The 20,978-nt window shown below is 37.8% G+C and overlaps 1 protein-coding gene across 5 annotated transcripts in view; it reads left to right on the forward strand.

Moving 5' to 3' along the window:
• Positions 1 to 361: 361 nt before the first annotated feature.
• LOC126962034 (cytochrome P450 2C18) overlaps positions 362 to 20,978 on the forward strand; it is a 263,118-nt gene continuing 242,501 nt past the window's right edge. For 3 of the 5 annotated variants that reach the window (XR_007728567.1, XM_050802806.1, XM_050802807.1), the window contains exons 1-6: positions 362 to 578; positions 1,290 to 1,606; positions 5,485 to 5,647; positions 5,842 to 5,991; positions 9,762 to 9,922; positions 15,182 to 15,358. Coding sequence is in view for 4 of the 5 variants with exons in the window: in XM_050802806.1 (XP_050658763.1) it covers positions 1,439 to 1,606; positions 5,485 to 5,647; positions 5,842 to 5,991; positions 9,762 to 9,922; positions 15,182 to 15,358 (819 nt within the window). In the remaining variant the exon portion in view is untranslated. The remainder of the gene's footprint in view (positions 579 to 1,289; positions 1,607 to 5,484; positions 5,648 to 5,841; positions 5,992 to 9,761; positions 9,923 to 15,181; positions 15,359 to 20,978) is intronic. The other 2 variants (XM_050802805.1, XM_050802803.1) reach the window with 2 other exon arrangements.

Genomic DNA, 20,978 nt, shown 5'->3' on the forward strand with positions numbered 1-20,978 from the left:
GTGTGTATGTTTACTTAGTTAATTGATAACCGCTTTAGCCGTTTAAGATGAATGAGTTTGTTAGCTGCGCTATGTTTAGGCAGCTGTAATGTTAGTACTACACTAAAACATTTCAAAAGGATCTCATTTTCAAGGAAAATGATCCCAGTGCTTGAGAAAGCATTATAGTGTTGCAGTCTTGCTGATCCTTAGCTCAGCTAGGTCCGAGTTGCTATCTTATGCAGGAAGAATTAGGCACACAGACACCAGAGAGTGAGTGGAGTAGAATTTATTAAGTGAAAGGAAAACTCTCAGCAAAGAGAGAGGCCCTGAAAGCGGGTTGCGGATTGCCACTTCACAGTTGAATACCAGGATTTTTATAGAAAAGCTGATGAGGCTGGGATCCTTATTTGCATAAGGCGTGAATTCCTGGTGTTTCCACCCCTTCCTTCCATTGCGCATGTGGACTCTTAGTGTAAGCCACTCCATATTGATTTAATTCCGTTACTGCACATGTGTTAAAGGTAGGAATTTTTCACTGCGGACATATTTAGGCAAGCTCCCTGTGCAAGTTCCCTTATCTGCACAAAACATCTAGTGTAAGTACTTGGGGTTTTTGTGGATTGGGCGATGACCTGGAAGGGTTGGAGGTTCTCTGGGGACCCTTCCCTTACTGCCTACCTAAAGCAAGCTGGCTACCTCCTCTCAATAGGATAAATATTATTTTACATACAAGGGATATAATACACAGATTCCCCTCAAGGTCATATTTCCAACTGTTCATCAATCTAAGAATCCAAAATTTTGAATACTTTTTTGATGAAATAATTTATTTCATTTGTTCTCAATTTTGGCTGCACAGTGGAACCACCTGGGGTTTTGAAAAAAACCTAGGCCTGGCCGGGCACGGTGGCTCATGCCTGTAATCCCAGCACTTTGGGAGGCCAAGGCGGGCGGATCACCTGAGGTCAGGAGTTCGAGACCAATCTGGCCAACATGGTGAAACCCTGTCTCTGCTAAAAATACAAAATCAACCAGGCATGGTGATGCATGCCTGTAATCCCAGCTACGCCGGAAGCTGAGGCAGAATCGCTCGAACCCAGGAGGTGGAGGCCGCAGTGAGCTGAGATCTTGCCCTTTCACTCCAGCCTGGGCAACGAGAGCGAAACTCCAGCTCAAGAAAAAAAGAAAAACAAAACAAAACAAAACAAACCTGGGCTCTGCTTCAGACTAGTTAAACCAGAATCTCCAGGGTGGGGCATTGGAAATGAGAACAAGAAAAAAGAACACCTTATTTTTATTTTTTTCAGTGAGCCAATGTTCATTCAGAAGAGAGATTAAAGTGCTTTTTGCTGACTAGTCACAGTCAGAGTTAGAATCACAGGTGGATTAACAGCGAGTGTTATAAAAGCCTTGAAGTGAAAGCCCACAGTTTTCTTACTAAGAAGAGAAGCCTTCAATGGATCCAGCTGTGGCTCTGGTGCTCTGTCTCTCCTGTTTGTTTCTCCTTTCACTCTGGAGACAGAGCTCTGGAAGAGGGAGGCTTCCGTCTGGCCCCACTCCTCTCCCAATTATTGGAAATATCCTGCAGTTAGATGTTAAGGACATGAGCAAATCCTTAACCAATGTAAGTATGCTTTATGCTCCTCTAGTAATTTACAAGGTGTATTTAACCTCACGATTCCTAAAATTTTATTTCATTTCAAAGTGATAAATGGTAATTGAATATATTAATGGGGTGCAATATTACATTTTGACACATGTATACATTGTGAATTGATCATCAGGGTAATTAGCATATCCATCACCTCAAATATTTGTCATTTCTTTGTAATGAGAACATTTAGAATCCTCTTTTTTAGCTGTTTTGAAATATACAGTACATTAACATTAATTATAGTCACCTTGCTGTCCAGTAGAACACCCGACCTTATTCCTCCTATCTAACTGTAACTCTGTACCTGTTGACCAAAGTATTCCCTTATTTGGCACATTTCCACCTGCCAGCCTCTGATAGCCACCATTCTAATCTCTACTTCTATGAATTCAACTTTTTAAGATTCCACATAGAAGTGAGATCATATATGATATTTGTCTCTATGCCTGGCTTATTTTATTAATATGATGTTCTCTAGATTCATCCATGCTGTCATAAATAAGAATATTTTTTCCTTTTTAAAAGGCTGAATAACATTTCATTGTACATATATGCCACATACAAAATCGATTAATTTATTGATGAACACTTAGGTTGTTTCCATATCTTGGCTATTATCAATAGCACTGCAATAAACATGGAAGTACAGACATCTCTTCCCCATACTGACTTCAATTCCTTTGGGTATATACTGGTAGTGGGATTGCTGGATCATCTGATAGTTCTATTTTTAGTTTTTTGAGGAACATCCATACTGGTTTCTCAAATCACTATGCTAATTTACATACCCAAGGTTCACTTTATTCCACATCTTTGTCAACACTTGTTATCTTTTTATCTTTTTGATAATAATAATATCTACAAGTTGTGATGAGATATCTCATTGTGGTTTTAATTTGCATTTCTCTGATTAAATTTGTTGAGTATTTAAAAAATATATCTGTTCACCATTTATATGTCTTCTTTTGAAAAATGTCTACTGAAATCCTTTGCCCATTTAATTAATTAATTAATTAATAAATAGAGACAGGGTTTTGCTCTGTTGTAGGCTGCAGTGTAGTGATAGGATCACAGTTTGCTGCAGCCTTGAGCTCCTGGGCTCAAGCCATCCTTCCACCTTAGTCCCCCAAGTAGCAGGGACTACAGGTGTATGCCACCATGCCTGGATAATTTTTTAATGTTTTGTAGGGATGTGGTCTCTCTGTTGTCCAGGCTGGTCTTGAACTCTTGGGCTCAAGCAATCCACCCACCTTGGTCTCTCAAAGTGCTGGAATTATAGGCATGAGACATTGCACTTGACCCTTTTGCTCATTTTAAATAGAATTATTTGTTATTGAGTAATTTGAGTGTCTATATATTTTGAATATTAGTCCCTTATCTTATGTCTGAGTTGCAAATATTTTCTCCCAATCCGTGGATTGTCTCTTGACTCTATGACTTGTTTCCTTTGCTGTGCAGAAGTTTAGGTGGTCAGAATCTCATTTGTCTAGTTTTGTTTTCATGGCTTGTGCTTTTAGAATCATATCCAAGAAATCATTGCCTAGACCAATGTCATGGAGTTTTTCTCTATGGTTTCTTTTAGCAGTTTTATTTTTTAGTTTCAGGTCTTATGCTTAAGACTTTAATTCATTTTGAGTTAATTATTATATAAGGGGTGAGATTAGGATTCTGTTTTATTCTTTGCATAAGAATATCCAGTTTTCTCAACATCTTTTGCTGAAGAGTGCTTTCCCCATTGTATGTTCTTGGCACCTTTGTCAAAAATCAATTGATTATAGATGTGTGGGCTTATTTCAGGGTTCTCTATGTTTTCCTTTAATCAATGTGTCTGTTTTTATGCTAATGCTATGCTGTTTTGCTTACTATAGCTTTGTCACATATTTTGCAGTTCTATAGTGTGATGCCTCCAGCTTTATTCTTTTGGTTAAATTGCTTTAGTTATTTGGGGTCTTTTGTGGTTCCATACAAATTTTAAGATTGTTTTTTCTATTTCTGTGAAGAATGAGATTAAAATTTTTATAGGGATTGCATTGGATCTGTATATTGCTTTGGGTAGTATGACATTTTACCACTATTAGTTTTTCCAATCCATGAACATGGGATAGCTTCGCCTTTATTTGTGTCACCTTCAATTTCTTTCATCAATGATTTGTAGTTTTCAGTATATAGATCTTTCTCTTCTTTGGTTACATTTATTCCTAAGTATTTTATTTTTTGATGCTACTATAAATGAATTGTTCTCTTAATTTCTTTTTTAGATATTTTGTTGCTAGTGTATAGAAATGCCACTGATTTCTGCATGTTGATTTTGTATCCTTCAAGTTTACTGAATTTGTTTATCCGTTCTAGCACTTTTGTTCTGAAGTCTTTAGGATTTTCTACATATAAGATTACATCATCAGGAAACAGACAATTTCACTTCATCCTTTCCTATATGAATATTCCTATATTAATATTTTCTATTTTTAGTCTAATTGCTCTGACTAGGACTTCCAGTACTCTGTTGAACAGAAATGGTCAGAGAGGGCATTCTTCTCTAATTTCTGATCTCGCAGGAAAAGCTTTTAGCTTTTCACCGTTAAATATGATGTTAGTTGTGGGCTTGTCACATATAACCATTAATGTCACATAGAAACTTCTGTATTACCAGAGGCCAGTTATTAAAGGTTATATGTTATATTATAGGAACATTCCTCAACATTCCTCCTGTACTACCAGAGGCCAATTATTAAAGTACGTTATTGTAAAGCAAATACTTCCTGTGGAGTATGTTTTTCTTTTGTGTCATTGTCAGAAATAGTGGAATAAAATAATGCATTTTGCCAGAAGAGAAACATTTTAAGTTGTAAGGTAGAATCAAAATGATAAAGGCCTGCTGCTTTTCTTTGCTTCACAGTCATTTGCTATAATTTTTTTGCCTGAAAGAAAATGGTAATGGAAGGGTTTTGTGATTAAAGGTTTTGAGAAGTCAGTAACTGTATATGCTATGTATTTTGCTTATATTAGCTATGATCATTAAACTTCTTAAAAAGCAAGTCATGCCTGATGTCAAAGAAATATCTATGAGTTCATCATAAACATAAATGAATGAAAGAAAGAATTAGTCAGGGCCATCTGGGTGGTAACAGAATATTTATGGCCTCTGTACAAAGCTGCTGTCTGTGACCTATGAGTGTACAGCATGGAAAACATTGTTCCTCTGTGAGATGCCACACATCTTGATACTATCTCTGTAGGGTCCACTGTCTTTCTGTGGTGATTATACCAGTGGATCTCAAAGTAGGCTGGGCAGTAGAATCATCTGGGTGATTTAAAAAGGTGTAGATTTTTTAGTATTGATGACAGGACTCCTGCATCAGGATCCCTATGGGATGAGCTTTGCAGGGGATCCTGAAGCAGTGTCCCAGTGGCTGAATATTGGTCAAAATATGGACATTGGAAACTGATAAATTGCTCAGGCATCACAGGTTGACTAAGCAGGCTTCAAATTTGGACATTCTGTTTATCAGTTGTGGGACACTGACAATGAATTTGAAATTCTTTAAAATTCAATTTGTCTTATCTGTAAAATAAAGTAAACAAATCTAGCTCAAGGTGTTGATGTGATGACTAAGTTTAATAACCTGCATACTAATTTCCTGGGCCACTGCCTGGCACATTGAAGGCACTGTATATGTGCAGCTAAAACAATAATCATCATCTTTATGTAAAATCCACAAATATTTGAAGCTGTATTTGACAGAATAATCATATCAACATTATGATGCTAGTATCAGTCTGAATCACGGACAATATATAGACCAAATACTGAGCTTTGCTACTATTTGAACCTCCTTTTCTATGTTCAGTTCTCAAAAGTCTATGGCCCTGTGTTCACTGTGTATTTTGGCCTGAAGCCCATTGTGGTGTTGCATGGATATGAAGCAGTGAAGGAGGCCCTGATTGATCATGGAGAGAAGTTTTCTGGAAGAGGAAGTTTTCCAGTGGCTGAAAAAGTTAATAAAGGACTCGGTAAATGTGCATGTATTGTGTGTATGTGTACATGTGTATGTACTGGGCAGTGGTTATAGGGATGGGGAGGATGGAAAACAGAGGCTTGAAGAGCTCCTGAGACAGAACTTGACCCATCCACGTGGCTGCCGAGTGTCAGCTCTCCTGTCCTTGTTTGGAATCTCCCTCCTAGTTTCTGTTTTCTGTTCTGTTAGGAATCCTTTTCAGCAATGGAAAAAGATGGAAGGAGATCCGGCGTTTCTCCCTCATGACTCTGCAGAATTTTGGGATGGGGAAAAGGAGCATTGAGGACCGTGTCCAAGAGGAAGCCCTCTGCCTTGTGGAGGAGTTGAGAAAAACCAATGGTGGGTGACTTTTTTTTTTTTCCTGTAAAATGTTTTCTAAAATTTATTTTAATTTATTTTTAAATTGATACATAACCTTTATACATATTTATGGGGTACATATAATATTTTGTTACATGTGCAGAATGTGTAATGATCAAGTTAGGGTGTTTAGGATATGCATCACGTTGAACATTTATCATTTCTATATGTTGAGAACATTTCAAGACTTGTGTTCTAGCTATCTTGAAATACACAATACTCTGACATTAACAGACTGCTCTCTTCTCTAATGACATCCTTGGAAACCTCCTAGGGGTGGCCAGATCTCTCATGATAGGCAGTGGTTGTCAGTTCTCATATGGAGGGGGGAGGTTTGAAGCAGAGAGCCAAGGGAGCTTTTGTGCACCTATGCATGTACACAATGACTATGCATACAGTGTGAGTATAAAAGGCTTATTTAATCCTATTCTGTCCCAGGCTTGGTTTGTTTTCAAATCATTACAGCATTAATTTAGAAGGTTTTGTCTCTTTTTTTTCAAATTATTAAAGAGTAATGTTTTTCCCATAGTGTAATTGTGGATTATCTATTCTAGAACATTTCACCAGGGAATACTTGTGGCACAGACATAGTGGGAATGATTTCTTTACATCTTTTAGGCATGAAACAACTGACATGTACTTTCATTTGGTTGGTCTATATTTGTACAGTCAGCCTCACTAACATATCTGGGGGTTTCTTCTGAGGTGTGTGACTATAATTGCTACCATAATGATGCTTATCTATGGTTTTAAGAGACTAGGCATCTTTAGTGTAGCTTTTATCAATTTTAATTTCCCTGTTAATTAAGAACTAATTAAAATTATCAGCTGGAGTTATTTAATGTTACTATTTACTGTAATGTTTTATATATTTTAAGAAAATAAATGCTATAACATAGTCTTTCAATTAAAAACAATGCCAAATTATAAAATGTTTATTTAAATAAATTTTAAGTATTATTAATAACTCTTTATCCTACTTTCCCTAGTTGTACATTAGCTCTGTATTCAGCTTTCTTTGTATTTTCCTTCATCTTTATTTGTGTATTAATCATGTTTTTTATTTTCTATTTTTTTATGATGCTTCGACATCTTGGGGATTTTGTGGTCCTAGAAGGGACTGCCTCTCCCAAAGTCAGACAGTTCCTAGAGATAGCAAATATCTTGTCCACAGCATGTCTCTGATTTACAAAGCAAACTCTCCAGAGCTCAGAGCCCCATCCACCTTCTTTATCAAACTCTCACACATGAATCCAATATAGTTGTCCCTCCTTATCAGTAAGACATTGGTTCTAGGACTCCTCTTGGATACCAAAATCCACATATGCTCAAGTCCCTTAAATATGGCATAATATTTGCCATATATTTGGAGAATATTGACAATATTGTTTATAATATTTCCCAATATTAGAGAATATTGACAAGAAAAAAAGGTCTGTACATGTTCTGTACAGATACTTGTTTTTGCTCTGAATATTTTTGATTTGGGGTTGGTTGAATCCATGATACACCATGGATACAGAGTGTTGACTGTATTCTCCTTGTCTTAAATCATTACAGAGCCAGTTATGGGACAACTATGGACCACCCCTATATCCCAGAGCCCACAGAAATTGTTCAAACTATCTATTCCCAGGCTTACTCAGTCTACCCACCCTATCTCACTCATTTCTTCCTGTGAAAACACCAATAAAGGCTCAGCCCCATGGTTTCTTTTTGCTCTTGCTGCCTCCTGACCAACCCTGGTACTTCCCCATGTGGCTCCCCACACCCTCAACGTGGTGTGGAGTGCCCCTCCTCTAGGAACTGCGAGCAATGAACTGTCTTTTCAAGGGCAGTCTGTTTTGGGGCTTCCTGATCTGTTGACCTCACCAAATCTAAATAGAAACAAAATCCACCGTGAATATTAAAACAATTGGATTTAGGATTAAAAGTTATTTATCCTCTCCTCATCCCAGTTGGACTCACCTATAAAGTTCTTGTCATAATAAGTCTGATTTTCAGCTTGGATTACAAATTACCCTGATTTTTATTATCACCCTGATTTTTATTATCACCCTGATATAGTATGGATGTGTGTTCCCATTCAAATCTTATATTGAAATGTAATCCCTGTACTGGAGGTGGGGCCTGGTGAGAGGTGATTGGATCATGGGGCTGGATTTTTCATGAATAGTTTAGCACCAACCCTTTTGGTACTTTCCTCATGATAGCAAGTGAGTTTTCATGAAATCTAGTCATTTAAAAGTGCATAGCACCTCCCGCCTCCCTCTCTTGCTTTGGCTTTTGCCATGTGAGTGCAAGCTCCTACTTTGCCTTCTGCCATGCATCATGCTTCCTGCACAGCCTGCAGAACTGCGAGCCAATTAAATCTCTTTTCTTATAAATTACCTAGTCTTAGGTATTTCTTTATAGCAATTCAAAAACAGCCTAATATACTCCCCCAATTGAAGTGAAAGGAAAGATCATAAACTAGATTTTCACTATGAATATCATGTGCATGGGCATGTACAAACACACGTGCACGTGCATGCACACACACACAGAAATCTCAAACTAATAATCCCAAATTATCCCCTGCCTTCCAGGCTAGAATAAAAGATTTTCTGAAAACTTAGTGCCCTGGCATGTTTCAGCTGAAAAGAAGCCTGGCATAGGAGCAGTTAACTAAACACAGTCCTATTATTTAATTCCCCATCATTACCACACAGCATTTTTGTTCAAGTCACTCTTAATTACATTTATGATACTGTCATGTGTAAAGTTCATTGATGATTTGATTATAACAATTTTATTTAAAAATTGCTCACAAATAATCACTTTCCTCTATAATAATTTATTGATTTGTGAAATGATGGAATTACCTAAATGATGATCAAATTAAAAAATTTATAATAACATAAGGTATTTTTTTGGATGGCTAGATGGAACAATAACCGAGGATTCTATAAGATGTCAGGCTTTGTTCAAATAAATTGAAGATAGTGCCAGGTGATAATAGACACAATTTCTTAGAGCCGGAAATTCTTTTTTTTTCTTTCAATATCGAAATAAGGAAACAAAAGGACTCCATTTATCAATTTAAGTTTTTCTGTCTGCCCTATTTGTAATTTAGGTTTGAAATGAAAGTTTCTTATTTACTTTTATTTTAGGCAAACCAGTCTATCTTCTTATTTGTGTTAGCTTTTTTCTTGTATAACATAGATGACTTTTGCTTTTTTACATTTGTTTCATCAATCTGAATTTTCCCATACTCTTTCTCTCTTTAGTCTCCTCTTCTGCTGATTCTACACACAGTTACTTCAACTATTCATTATATAGAAGAGGTTTTCAGGTTCCTATTTTCTCCCTTCCTCTATCAATCAATTGTCTACAAGCTTTCCAGATAAATGTTATTCTGCACTGATAACTTGAATTATTAAGTGGTTTTAAATGTGGCCTCTTTAAATTTTTTTGTTTTCTCTTCAAAATAACAGGCATCTTGGGTCAGAATTGTATAAAGAAATGCAGTGAAGTAAATGCAGTATTTGGAAAACCATTATTAAATAGCTAGGATAGAATAATTAATTCAATTTTAAGGAAAAAGTGAGGTATTAAATTTCAATATACTATAGTTTGTGTTGATAAGAGAATTTCTAGGTAGATATTGGTTTAGAGTTTCTAAAATTACTTTTCCCTGTTATCGAAGACAAAGTATTTTTTATATATATATATATTAATGATAATTTAAAATATTTCCAATCCTTTAGCCTCACCCTGTGATCCCACTTTCATCCTGGGCTGTGCTCCCTGCAATGTGATCTGCTCTGTTATTTTCCATAATCGATTTGATTATAAAGATCAGAGATTTCTTAATTTGATGGAAAAATTCAATGAAAACCTCAGGATTCTGAGCTCCCCATGGATCCAGGTGAGATCATGAGCTTCTCTTCCTGAGATATTATTTTTCTTATTTTATCAGACAGTTGAAAATTTTTTAAATTTTTAAAAATTATACTTTAAGTTCTGGGATACATGTGCAGAATGGGCAGATTTGTTACATAGGTATACATGTGCCATGGTGGTTTGCTGCACCCATCAACCTGTCATCTACATTAGGTATTTCTCCTAATGCTATCCCTCCCCTTACCCCCTACCACCCAACAAGCCCTGGTGTGTGATGTCCCCCTCTCTGTGCCCATGTGTTCTCATGTTCAACTCCCACTTATGAGTGAGAACATGTAGTGTTTGGTTTTCTGTTCCTGTGTTAGTTTACTGAGAATGATGGTTTCCAGCTTCATCCATGTCCCTGCAAAGGACGTGAACTCTCTCAGCGTCTGCTTGTCTGTAAAGGATTTTATTTCCCCTTCACTTATGAAGCTTAGTTTGGCTGGATATGAAATTCTGGGTTGAAAATTCTTTTCTTTAAAAATGTTGAATATTGGCCCCCACTCTCTTCTGGCTTGTAGGGATCTGCACAGAGATCTGCTGTTAGTCTAATGGCCTTCCCTTTTTGGTAACCTAACCTTTCTCTCTGGCTGCCCTTGACATTTTTTCCTTCATTTCGTCCTTGGTGCATCTGATGATTATGTGTCTTTGGGTTGCTCTTCTCCAGGAGTATCTTTGTGATGTTCTCTGTATTTCCCAAGTTTGAATGTTGGCCTGTCTTGCTGGGTTGGGGAAGTTCTCCTGGATAATATCCTGAAGTGTGTTTTCCAGCTTGGTTCCATTCTCCTGTCACTTTCAGATACACCAATCAAACATAGGTTTGGTCTTTTCACATAGTCCCATATTTCTGGAGGCTTTCTTCATTCCTTTTCATTCTTTTTTCTCTAATCTTGTCTTCTCACTTTGTTTCATTAAGTTGATCTTCAATCTCTGATATCCTTTCTTCTGCTTGATAGATTTGGCTATTGATACTTGTGTATGCTTCATGAAGTTCTTGTGCTTTGTTTTTCAACTCCATCAGGTCGTTTATGTTCTTCTCGAAACTGGTTATTCTAGTTAGCAATTCCTCTTTTTATCAAGGTCCTTAGTTTCCTTGCGTTGGGTTAGAACATAATCCTTTAGCTTGGAAGAGTTTGTTATTATATATCTTCTGAAGCCTACTTCTGTCAATTTGTCAAACTCATTCTCCGTCCAGTTTTGTTCCCTTGCTGGCGAGAAGTTGTGATCCTTTGGAGGAGAAGAGGCATTCTGGTTTTTGGAATTTTCAGCCTTTTTGTGCTGTTTTTTCCTCATCTTCATGGATTTATCTACCTTTGATCTTTGCTGTTGGTGACCTTCGAATGGAGTTTTGCGTCATCATCCTTTTTGTTGATGTTGTTGGTATTGCTTTCTGTTTGTTAGTTTTCCTTCTGTCAGGCCCTCTTCTGCAGGTCTGCTGGAGTTTGGTAAGGGTCCACTCCAGACACTGTTTGCCTGGGTATCACCAGCGGAGCCTGCAGAATAGCAAAGATTGCTGCCTGCTCCTTCCTCTGGAAGCTTTATCCCAGTGGGGCACCAGCCAGATGCCACCCAGAGCTCTCCTGTATGACATGTCTGTTGACCCTTGCTGGGAGGTGTCTCCCTGTCAGGAGGCTCAGGGTCCAGGGACCCACTTGAGGCAGTCTGTCCCTTAGCAGAGCTTGAGTGCTGTGCTGGGAGATCTGCTGCTCTCTTTAGAACCATCAGGCAGAAACATTTAAGTCTGCTGAAGCTGTCCCCACAGCCACCCCTTCCCCCAGGTGCTCTGTCCCAGGGAGAGGTAGTTTTATCTATAGGCCCCTGACTGGGACTGCTGCCTTTCTTTCGGAGATGCCCTGCCCAGAGAGAAGTCTAGAGAGGCAGTCTCGCTACAGGGGCTTTGTGGTGCTGCGGTGGGCTCTGCCCAGACTCAACTTCCCAGAGGCTTTGTTTACACTGTGAGGGGAAAACCGCCTACTCAAACCTCATTAATGGTGGACACCCCCCACTCCCATCAAGCTCGAGCATCCTAGGTGGACTTCAGACTGCTGTGCTGACAGTGAGAATTTCAAGCCAGTGGATCTTAGCTTGCTCAGCCCCATGAGTGTGGGATCCTCTGAGCTAGACAACTTGGTTCCCTGGCTTCAGCCCCATTTCCAGGGGAGTGAATGGTTCTGTCTTGCTGGAACTCAGGTGCCATTGGGGTATGAAAAAAGACTTCTGCAGCTAGCTTAGTGTCTGCCCAAATGGCCACCCAGTTTTGTGCTTGAAACCCAGGGCCCTTGTGGTGTAGGCACCTGAAGGAATCTCCTAGTTTGCGTGTCGCAAAGACCATGGGAAAAGTGTAGTATCTGGACCAGATAGCACTGTCCCTCACAGCTTCCCTTGGCTAGGGGAGGGAGTTCCCCGACCCGTTGTGCTTCCCAGGTGAGCCAATTCCCTACCCTGCTTCTGTTTGCCCTCCGTGGGCTGCACCCACTGTCTAACCAGTCCCAATGAGATGAACCAGGCACCTCAGTTGGAAATGCAGAAGTCATTGGCCTTCTGCATTGGTCTCCCTGGGAGCTCCAGACTGGAGCTGTTCCTGTTTGGCCATCTTGCCCCAATCCCAGTCCAAAACTTTGTATGTACCAAGCTGTGAAGTGAATGTTTGAAAACTGGAAATTTTGGATACTCTTATGCGGTAACTCTGGAAATCAGAGTCTTTCCTCTCCTTAGGGTGTTTTGTTGCCTGCTATAGTTTTTGTTTTTTTCTTCTGAAGGCTATATCTTTCTTTAGTGACTTTTCAAAACTATTTTTGCAAATCATGTGTGGTTTCTGAAGTCTTTTCTTCAGCTTATGTTCAGATAGTTTTGACAGAAATTTTCTTAAATGTGGAGAGGCAAAAAAGAGACATAGAAAAAATATATGTATTTATATATATATAAATAGTAGAAGAAAGATGGAAGGAAGTAAGGAAAGAAATGAAGGAAGGAACGAAGGAAGGAAAGAAGGAAAGGAGGGAGGGAGGCAGGCTAGTCTTTCAGATTGGTTGGAGCACTCCTTGTCATAGCCTTCACTTACTGTTGAGCCTGGATATCAGCCAGAGGTGAAAGTTCAGGATCTTCTCACGTTTTTCTAATTAGCCTGTCCTGCTCTGGGCATGTTGATAACTTTCTAAATTTCTTAGTATACATAGGCACTTTTGAACATCCCAGTTTTCCAAAGAAACTGTCTCTCAGCTTTTATTTTCAGGATTTTAGTGCTGTACTGTGTGCCTCAACTGTTATCATTTGCCCCAGGTAGCTTTGGGTTGTTCATTTGTCTTAGAATGTTTTTGAGAAATGGCCATTACTTTTCCATCCTGAATGAATTTTGAATCAGGTGAAACAAAGTTGAGTGCCTCATGTTAGCCCATGGTAGTCCTCAGACAGGTGAGAAAGAGAAACATACTTTTTTGCAAGTAAGGTCTTCTGTGGTCTCTCTGGAACCAGGAACCAGGGTCCTCCACTGGGAACAGGGCTACCCTTGACAAGATCACTGCCAAGCTGATGACAGAGGTGGGACAAGAGCAAATAAACATACCACAAAGCTTATGTAGCCATAAGCCATACTATGTAGCCATAAATACTTCATCATCATGGAATACTATGTAGCATAAAAAGGAATGAAATTATGTCCTTTCCAGGGACATGGGTGGAGCTGGAAGCCATCATCATCAGCAAACTAATGCAGGAGCAGCAAACCAAACACCGCATGTTCTTACTTATAAGTGGGAGCTGAACAATGAGAACACATGGACACAGGGAGGGGAACAACACACACTAGGGCCTGTTGGGGGGTTGGGGAAGGGAGAGCATTAGGAAAAATAGCTAATGTGTGCAGGGCTTAATACCTAGGTGATGAGTTTATAGGTGCAGCAAACTACTGTGGCATACATTTATCTATGTAACAAACCTGCACATCCAGCACATGTACCTTGGAACTTAAAATAAAAATAAAAATAAACTCACAAAGCTTTTCTACTATTTTTAAGTTGCCATTTTCTTTATTCAGCTTTCTCTTGATTGCTGTAAACCTTTGACTGATTTCCAGAGTTCTGTTAAAGTTGATTCTGACTTTTTTGTTTGAAGTTTTGGGTGTTTTCATGGAGAGATGGGCCCATGGAACTGTCTTTTGTGCCAATTTTGTAGGCATTATTACTCTGTGAACTGAGTGGTTGAACACTACAGCTTGTCCATATCTTAGCATTGTGGCATTAACATCTGGGAAAGATAGATGATTTCTTTATTTTACAGACAAGAAAAGAAATGCCTGAATATAGAGCTGGAATTCAAGCCCATTAGCTAGTGTTTTTTTTTTCCACCAAACCCCCAAATCCAGTTTCTGGCAGTACTTTGGTGACTGTCCAAAAGCACACACTCAATGGAAATCCAAGTCCCTTGTTGAAAAGCTGGCATTACTCACAGGCTTTTCCTCTAATTCACAGCTAGAGACCTCTTCATCACATTATTTGGCAAAAGGGGAGAATGTTTGGGAGCACAGATGCTACCAGGAAGTTCTGAATAGGATAGGGGTGTTTGCTGCTTCAGCAAGGCAATTAAGGTTAAGATGACAAAATGATTGGGTTTTGGGGTGTATGAATCATTAAAAAATTACAGTTTTGCCCTGTGCTGAGCTAGCGTGTCCCAAACTCTGTCTAAAAGATAATTGTATGATTATCTTAACTACTCACGGAAGTATCTTAATTACTCTGGTGTACAGGTACTTATCCATAAAATGCTGAATTACATTTTATGGTATCTTTGTACCCCTCCCAGTTACAAAAGAGTGATTCTATTTCTGAGGCTTCCTGCTAGGAGTAGAAATAGCAGGCAACAGCTTTGTGGTCTATTTCATGTTATTCAAATTTCCTTAACCTCTGTTCTTATCTGCAAAATGGGAATTAAAGCAATTCATGTAATTCTATATTTCAAGGCTATAGAGAAAAATTAATGTAAAAAATGAGATAATTGACATGAAGATATTTTAATATTCTGAAAACAATATATGAGTATAGGAAATTATCATCTTTGATCCCTTGTTGAGAATTTTCTAACTTAAATCTTTCAGTATAGAAGACTACTTTGTACGTACACTCAAATGCTCCTCTTAAAGAGGGAGACAATTTTTAAAAATTTACTTCAGTTTTAAACCAGCAGTTAACTTATGGTATATGTCTTCAATACATGTGTTTAATTTAATTAATTTTAAAAAATCTTTAAGGTCTGCAATAATTTCCCAGCTCTCATCGATTATCTCCCAGGAAGTCATAACAAAGTAGTTAAAAATTTTGCTTATGTTAAAAGTTATGTTTTGGAGAGAATAAAAGAACATCAAGAATCCCTGGACATGGACAATCCTCGGGACTTTATTGATTGTTTCCTGATCAAAATGGAACAGGTAAAATGTTATTTGTTTGCCTACATCTTGTGGTTCATTGATTAGTTCTATAATGATTGCTTAAATGGTGAGGCAAGAAACTCTTCACGATCACTTTAAGTACTTATTATGAGTATGGATCTGGGTGAAGCACCATGGAGAATTTATAATTGAATTGTTAAACAATTAGAATATGTGAGCAATATTTTTAGGTACTAATAATTTATCTGAGGAAAGACGGAATGCATGCCTCAGATGAAAAGGAAATACAAATAAGTTAGAAAATGCAAAATACATAGTCATAAATTGAAAGTGGGCATGGTCATATCACACAGCATATAGGAGAGTTAGGTGAAAGGCTTTAACCTAAATGGGCCTCCTGCATGTCCTGATGTTTGGTGTAAATCTTAAAATATTTACAATGAATAACGATGCAGTCAATTTTTTAGTGTGCAGAACAGTGTGATGAGAGGTTCAGAGGTGTGTGGTGGCAAAGAGACAGAGAAGGGAGGCCTTAACTGAATGGAACCAAAAGTAAATCTGGACACATATGGAATTGGAGGTGTTTAACCTGCAGACCTGAATGCTGGCATGGAGAGTTTTGATTTGATCAGGTATATGTGTGAGCCCTAACAAGAGTGGGATGCATATAATTATTAGAGAAAATAATCCTAGGAGTTGTGTAGAAGGATATGTACAATGAGAATGGAGGTCAAAAACTTGCTACAAGACTTTTCATATCTTTGAATTTCAGCTTGCTGAAAGTGTGGGCTACAGAAACACAGATTCTGAAATAAAATCAAGTTGTCCATTTTGTCATATTGCCAAAAATCTGTAGATATTAGTTTCAGTTAGAGGATCAGATAGGAGCCAAATGATGAATAATAGTGGTAGGGTCAATATGGAAACTGAGAAGGGTAATATAGATACCCTCAGGACACTAAGGTGCAAAGTACTCTTTGAACTGAGAAGTGGCCCAATCCAGAACAAACTGAAAAGAGTTAACTCTAGAAAAGAAAATTCTTCCTGTGAGGTCACCATTATTTTATTCAACCACTTTACAACACTGGGTGGAAATGAAGAATCAGCCAGTAGGTGAAAATGGCACGGAGTCAAAGATGCTAATGAAGGTGACTTTCATGAAATTGCCCATGGAATGTTAGCAGGACTGCTCGAATAATGTGTTCTAGGTAGAGTGAAGTGAAGAAGATGAGATACTTTGAGGAAACTGGAGAAGGGAAGAAGCAAATTATTCTTATTGTCCACCTTCTCTACTGCTAGTTCAATGGTTCTGGGATCTAATTAATTTGAGAATCTCATTAAAATGTGGACACTTTGCCAGAAAATTGAAACTGTATGAGTTCTCCATTTTTGTACACATTTAGAGGGCTTTCCTTAATGCTATGAATCCTCTCCGTTAATTCCAGGTTAAGGAGAACTGTAAGGTCTATGGTGTTTCAGTGACCAGTGGCTATGTCCTCATTACTGTATTTAAAAAGTGTGTTGTTCCTTTGACCTCACTATAATATTTAGAATCTAGCTTATTTTATTTTTTATAACATTTTTATTGAGTTTAATTCACATATTGTACCCTCATACATTTTAAATACAATTCAATAGTTTTAGTATTTGTCACAGAGCTGTGCAGTCACCACCACAATCAATTTCAGAACATTTCCATCATCCTGAAAAGAAAACCATATGCTTAACAGTCACCCCATATTGGGGTGGCTCTAGGCAATCTAATATACTTTTTGTCTCTATAGATTTGCTATTCTAGACATTTCATATACATGAAATTACACAGTATGTGGTCTTTTTTGTCTGACTTCTGTCACTTAGCACACTGTTTTCAAGATTCATTGACGTAGCATATATCAGTATCTCATTCCTTTATATAGGCAAATAATATTTGGGTGTGGCTATATCATATTTTATATTTCCATTCATTAGTTGATGGTTTTGATTGTTTCTGTTTTGGCTGTTATGAATAATGTTGGTATGGACATTTGTGTACAAGATTTTGTGTATAGATAAGTTTTTATTTCTCTTGGGTATATACTTGGCTGTGGAATTGCTGGATCATGCAGCAATTGTATGCTTAATCTTTGAGAAACTGTGGCTGGATCAAAGACCTAAATGTAAGAGCTAAAAATATAAAACTCTCAGAAGAAAACCTAGGCATGAAATTTGCTGCACCATTTCGTATTCTCACTACAATGTTTTGAGGGTTCCACTTTCTCCACAACCTTGCTAATGCTTCTTATCTTTTTGATTCCAGCCATCCCAGTGGGGTGAGGTGGTTCCATGTGGTTTGGTTTGCATTTTCCTGACACCAAATAATCTTTTCTCTTGGTTATTGTTCATTTGTATTTGTCTTTGGAGAAAAATATATTCAGATCTTTTGTCCATTTTAAAATTAGGTTATTATATTTTTGAAATTATTGAGATGGAAATGTTTTTGTATATTCTAGATAAAAGTCCCTTATCAGATGTTATTTAAAGATATTTTCTCCAATTTTGTCAAGTGTCTTTCACTTTCTTAATAATGTCTTTTGAAATACAAGTTTTTAATTTTTGTGAAATCCAATTTATTTGCTTGGTTTCTTACAATTTTCTTGTCATGTTTAAGAAATGATTACTTAGTCCAATATCACAAAGATTCACCCCAAGTTTTCTTCTAATGGTTTTATAAGTTTAACTTTTACATTTGGGTCTAAGATCCATTCTGAGTCAATTTTTGGTTATAGTGTGAGGTGTGGGTAGAACTTCATTCTTTGCATGTGCATATTCTGTTGTCCTAGTACCATTTGTTGAAAAGACATTCATTCCCCATTGAGTGACCATGGTACATTTGTTGAAATCAGTTGACTACAAACACAAGGATTTATTTTTAGACTCTCAATTCTATTTCATTGATGGCTTTCTTTATGCCAGTATGACAGTATGTTTTTTTTTTTTTTTTGAGACAGGGTCTCACTCTGGTTGCCCAGGCTGTAGTGCAGTGGCATGATCTTGGCCTCTACCTCCCGTGCTCAGGTGATTCTCCCACATCAGCCTCCTGAGTAGCTGGGATTACAGGCATGTGCCACTACAGCCAGCTAATTTATTGTATTTTTAGCAGAGACAGGGTTTTGCTATTTTGTCCAGGCTGGTCTCCAACTACTGGCCTCAAGCGGTCTGCCCGTCCTGGCCTCCCAGATTGCTGGGATTATAGAAGTGAACCATGCACCTAGATGATGGTAGCTTTTATGTAAGTTTTGAAATTGGAAAGTGTCAGTTCTCCAATTTTGTTCTTTCCCAAGATTGTTTTGGTTCTTAGCTATTTTGGTTATGTAAAGTGCCACATGAATTTTATGGTAATCTTGTCAATTTCTATTAAAAAGATAGCAAATATTTTGATATGGATCACTTTGAATCTGTAGATCAATTTGGGAAGTAATGCCATTTTAACAATATTAAGTCTTCCAATAGATGAACACGGGATGTCTTTCCATTTATTTAGGTCTTCTTTAATTTCTTTTAACAATGTTTTTTATCAACTAGCTTAATTTTGATAGGCTATTTGTACATAACCACTGATTTTTCAACTTCACTTAAGCAGACGGAAATATTACTATTGGTTTACAAGTGCTCTACTCTCCTTTCTGGCCTTGGTGTAATTTTGAGTTGATAAGCTTGGAAAACTGTGTTAAGTTTCTAAATGTTACCAATGGGCATGATGACCTTTGTCTGGCAAGTACATCTGTTGAGAGGATGGTTGATTACATAATATTAGGCATGCCACAGGTAACATGGAGATTATAACAACCTTATTAAATTAATGCTGTTCTAGAGGATTGAATAGGAAGAAATCATTTTTTGTATGTTAATTACTCCCTGTAATCAGTATTTTAAACTGTCCCATTGTTATGGTCAATTTTGTGTTACATATTTCCCTCATCTTAAACCAGCCTTAGTTGCCTTGCGAAGTGCTTTGTTCTTCCACTCTCCATTTTATTATTAATGGCATAAACTGCAATTACTTTTTCACCAACCAAATATAAGAACTCAATTCATTCAGTCCCTTGTCCTAAGCATCTCCATTGCCCTTACTCTCTCCTTCATCCTGTATAGGTGGTTAATGTCTAAACTCTCTGTCTTCATGTCTGTAGTGTCTCTTCAATTTCTATATTCTTATTCATTGCTGTGCTTGTTTACTAGATCAAGTTGATTATTACCTCACATCTGGAATACAATAATGGCTGGCCCCACCTTGTCTTGTCAATCTGTTCTCTTTCTCCATAATTTTGGATATGCTACCATGTTATCTTTTGCACATTTCCAAGTTCATAATGAGTCTGCAGGCAATATTGAGTCTAACTAAATTCTTTTTTTTTTTTCTCAGAGTTTTGCTCTGTTACCCAGGCTGGAATGCAGTGGCATGATTGTGGCTCACTGTAGTTTGACCTCTTGGACTCAAGTGATCCTCCCACCTCAGCCTCCCCAGTAGTTGGGACTGCAGGTGCACACCACCATGCCCAGATAATTAAAAATTTGTTTTTATAGAGATAGGGTGTCACTGTGTTTGCCCAGGCTGGAGTGGACCTCCTGAACTCAAGCAATCCTCCTGCCTCAGCCTCCCACAGTGCTTGGATTTAAGGCGTGAGCCACTGTGCCCAGTCTAAATTACTTATAATTCCTAATACAATGTAAATGGTTATTATACTATATTTTTTAGGGAACAATGACAAGAAAAAAGTCTGTGTATGTCCAATACAAACACTTTTATTTTCCGAATTTTATTCTTTTTTGTTTTAGAGGCAGAATCTTGTCCCGTTGCCCAAGCTGTTGTGCAGTGGTATGACCATAGCTCACTGCAGCCTGGAACTCCTGGGCTCAAGCAATTCTTCCACCTCAGCCTCCTGAGTATGCGGGACCACAGGTGCATGCCACCATGCCCAGCTAATTTTGTTTTTTTGTAGAGATAGGGTCTTTCCATGTTGCCTAGGCTAGTCTTGCACTTCTGGGCTCAAGCAATCCTCCATCTTGGCCTCCCAAAGTGCTGGGATTACAGACATGAGCCACCTCTCCTGGCCTCTTTTTCCAATTTTTTTTTTTTTTTTGATTTAAGGTTGGTTGAATCAATAGATGTGATATCCATGGATAGGAAGGTGGATTGTACTCTATTATTACCTATATTCAACTGGCTGTGCAATTTATTATTTTTTAAAAGAGAGATCAGATTTTCTCCTCCATTCTAACTGAGGCTTTATAGCCTTTGACTATCATCTCCCCTTTTCCCCCAACCCCCAAGCCCTCTGGCAATCAGCATTCTACTCTCTTCTATGAGTTAAGTTGTTTTAGATTCCACATATAAGTGAGAATATATGGTATTTGTTTTCCTGTTCCTGAACTGACTTATTTAACTTAGCATAATGTTCTGCAGTTCCATTCCTGTTATCACAAATAACAGAATTTCTTCATTTTTAAGACTGAATAGTATTCTATTGTATATATATGCCACATTTTCTTTATTTATCTATTGATGGACACTTAAGCTGATTCTATATATAGCTATTGGGAATCGTGCTGCAGTTTACATGGGAGTGCAGACATCTCTTTGACATACTGATTTCAAATCTTTTGAGTAAATGTCCAT

The sequence above is a fragment of the Macaca thibetana genome, chromosome 9, assembly GCF_024542745.1.
Source record: "Macaca thibetana thibetana isolate TM-01 chromosome 9, ASM2454274v1, whole genome shotgun sequence".
Lineage (NCBI taxonomy): Eukaryota > Metazoa > Chordata > Mammalia > Primates > Cercopithecidae > Macaca > Macaca thibetana.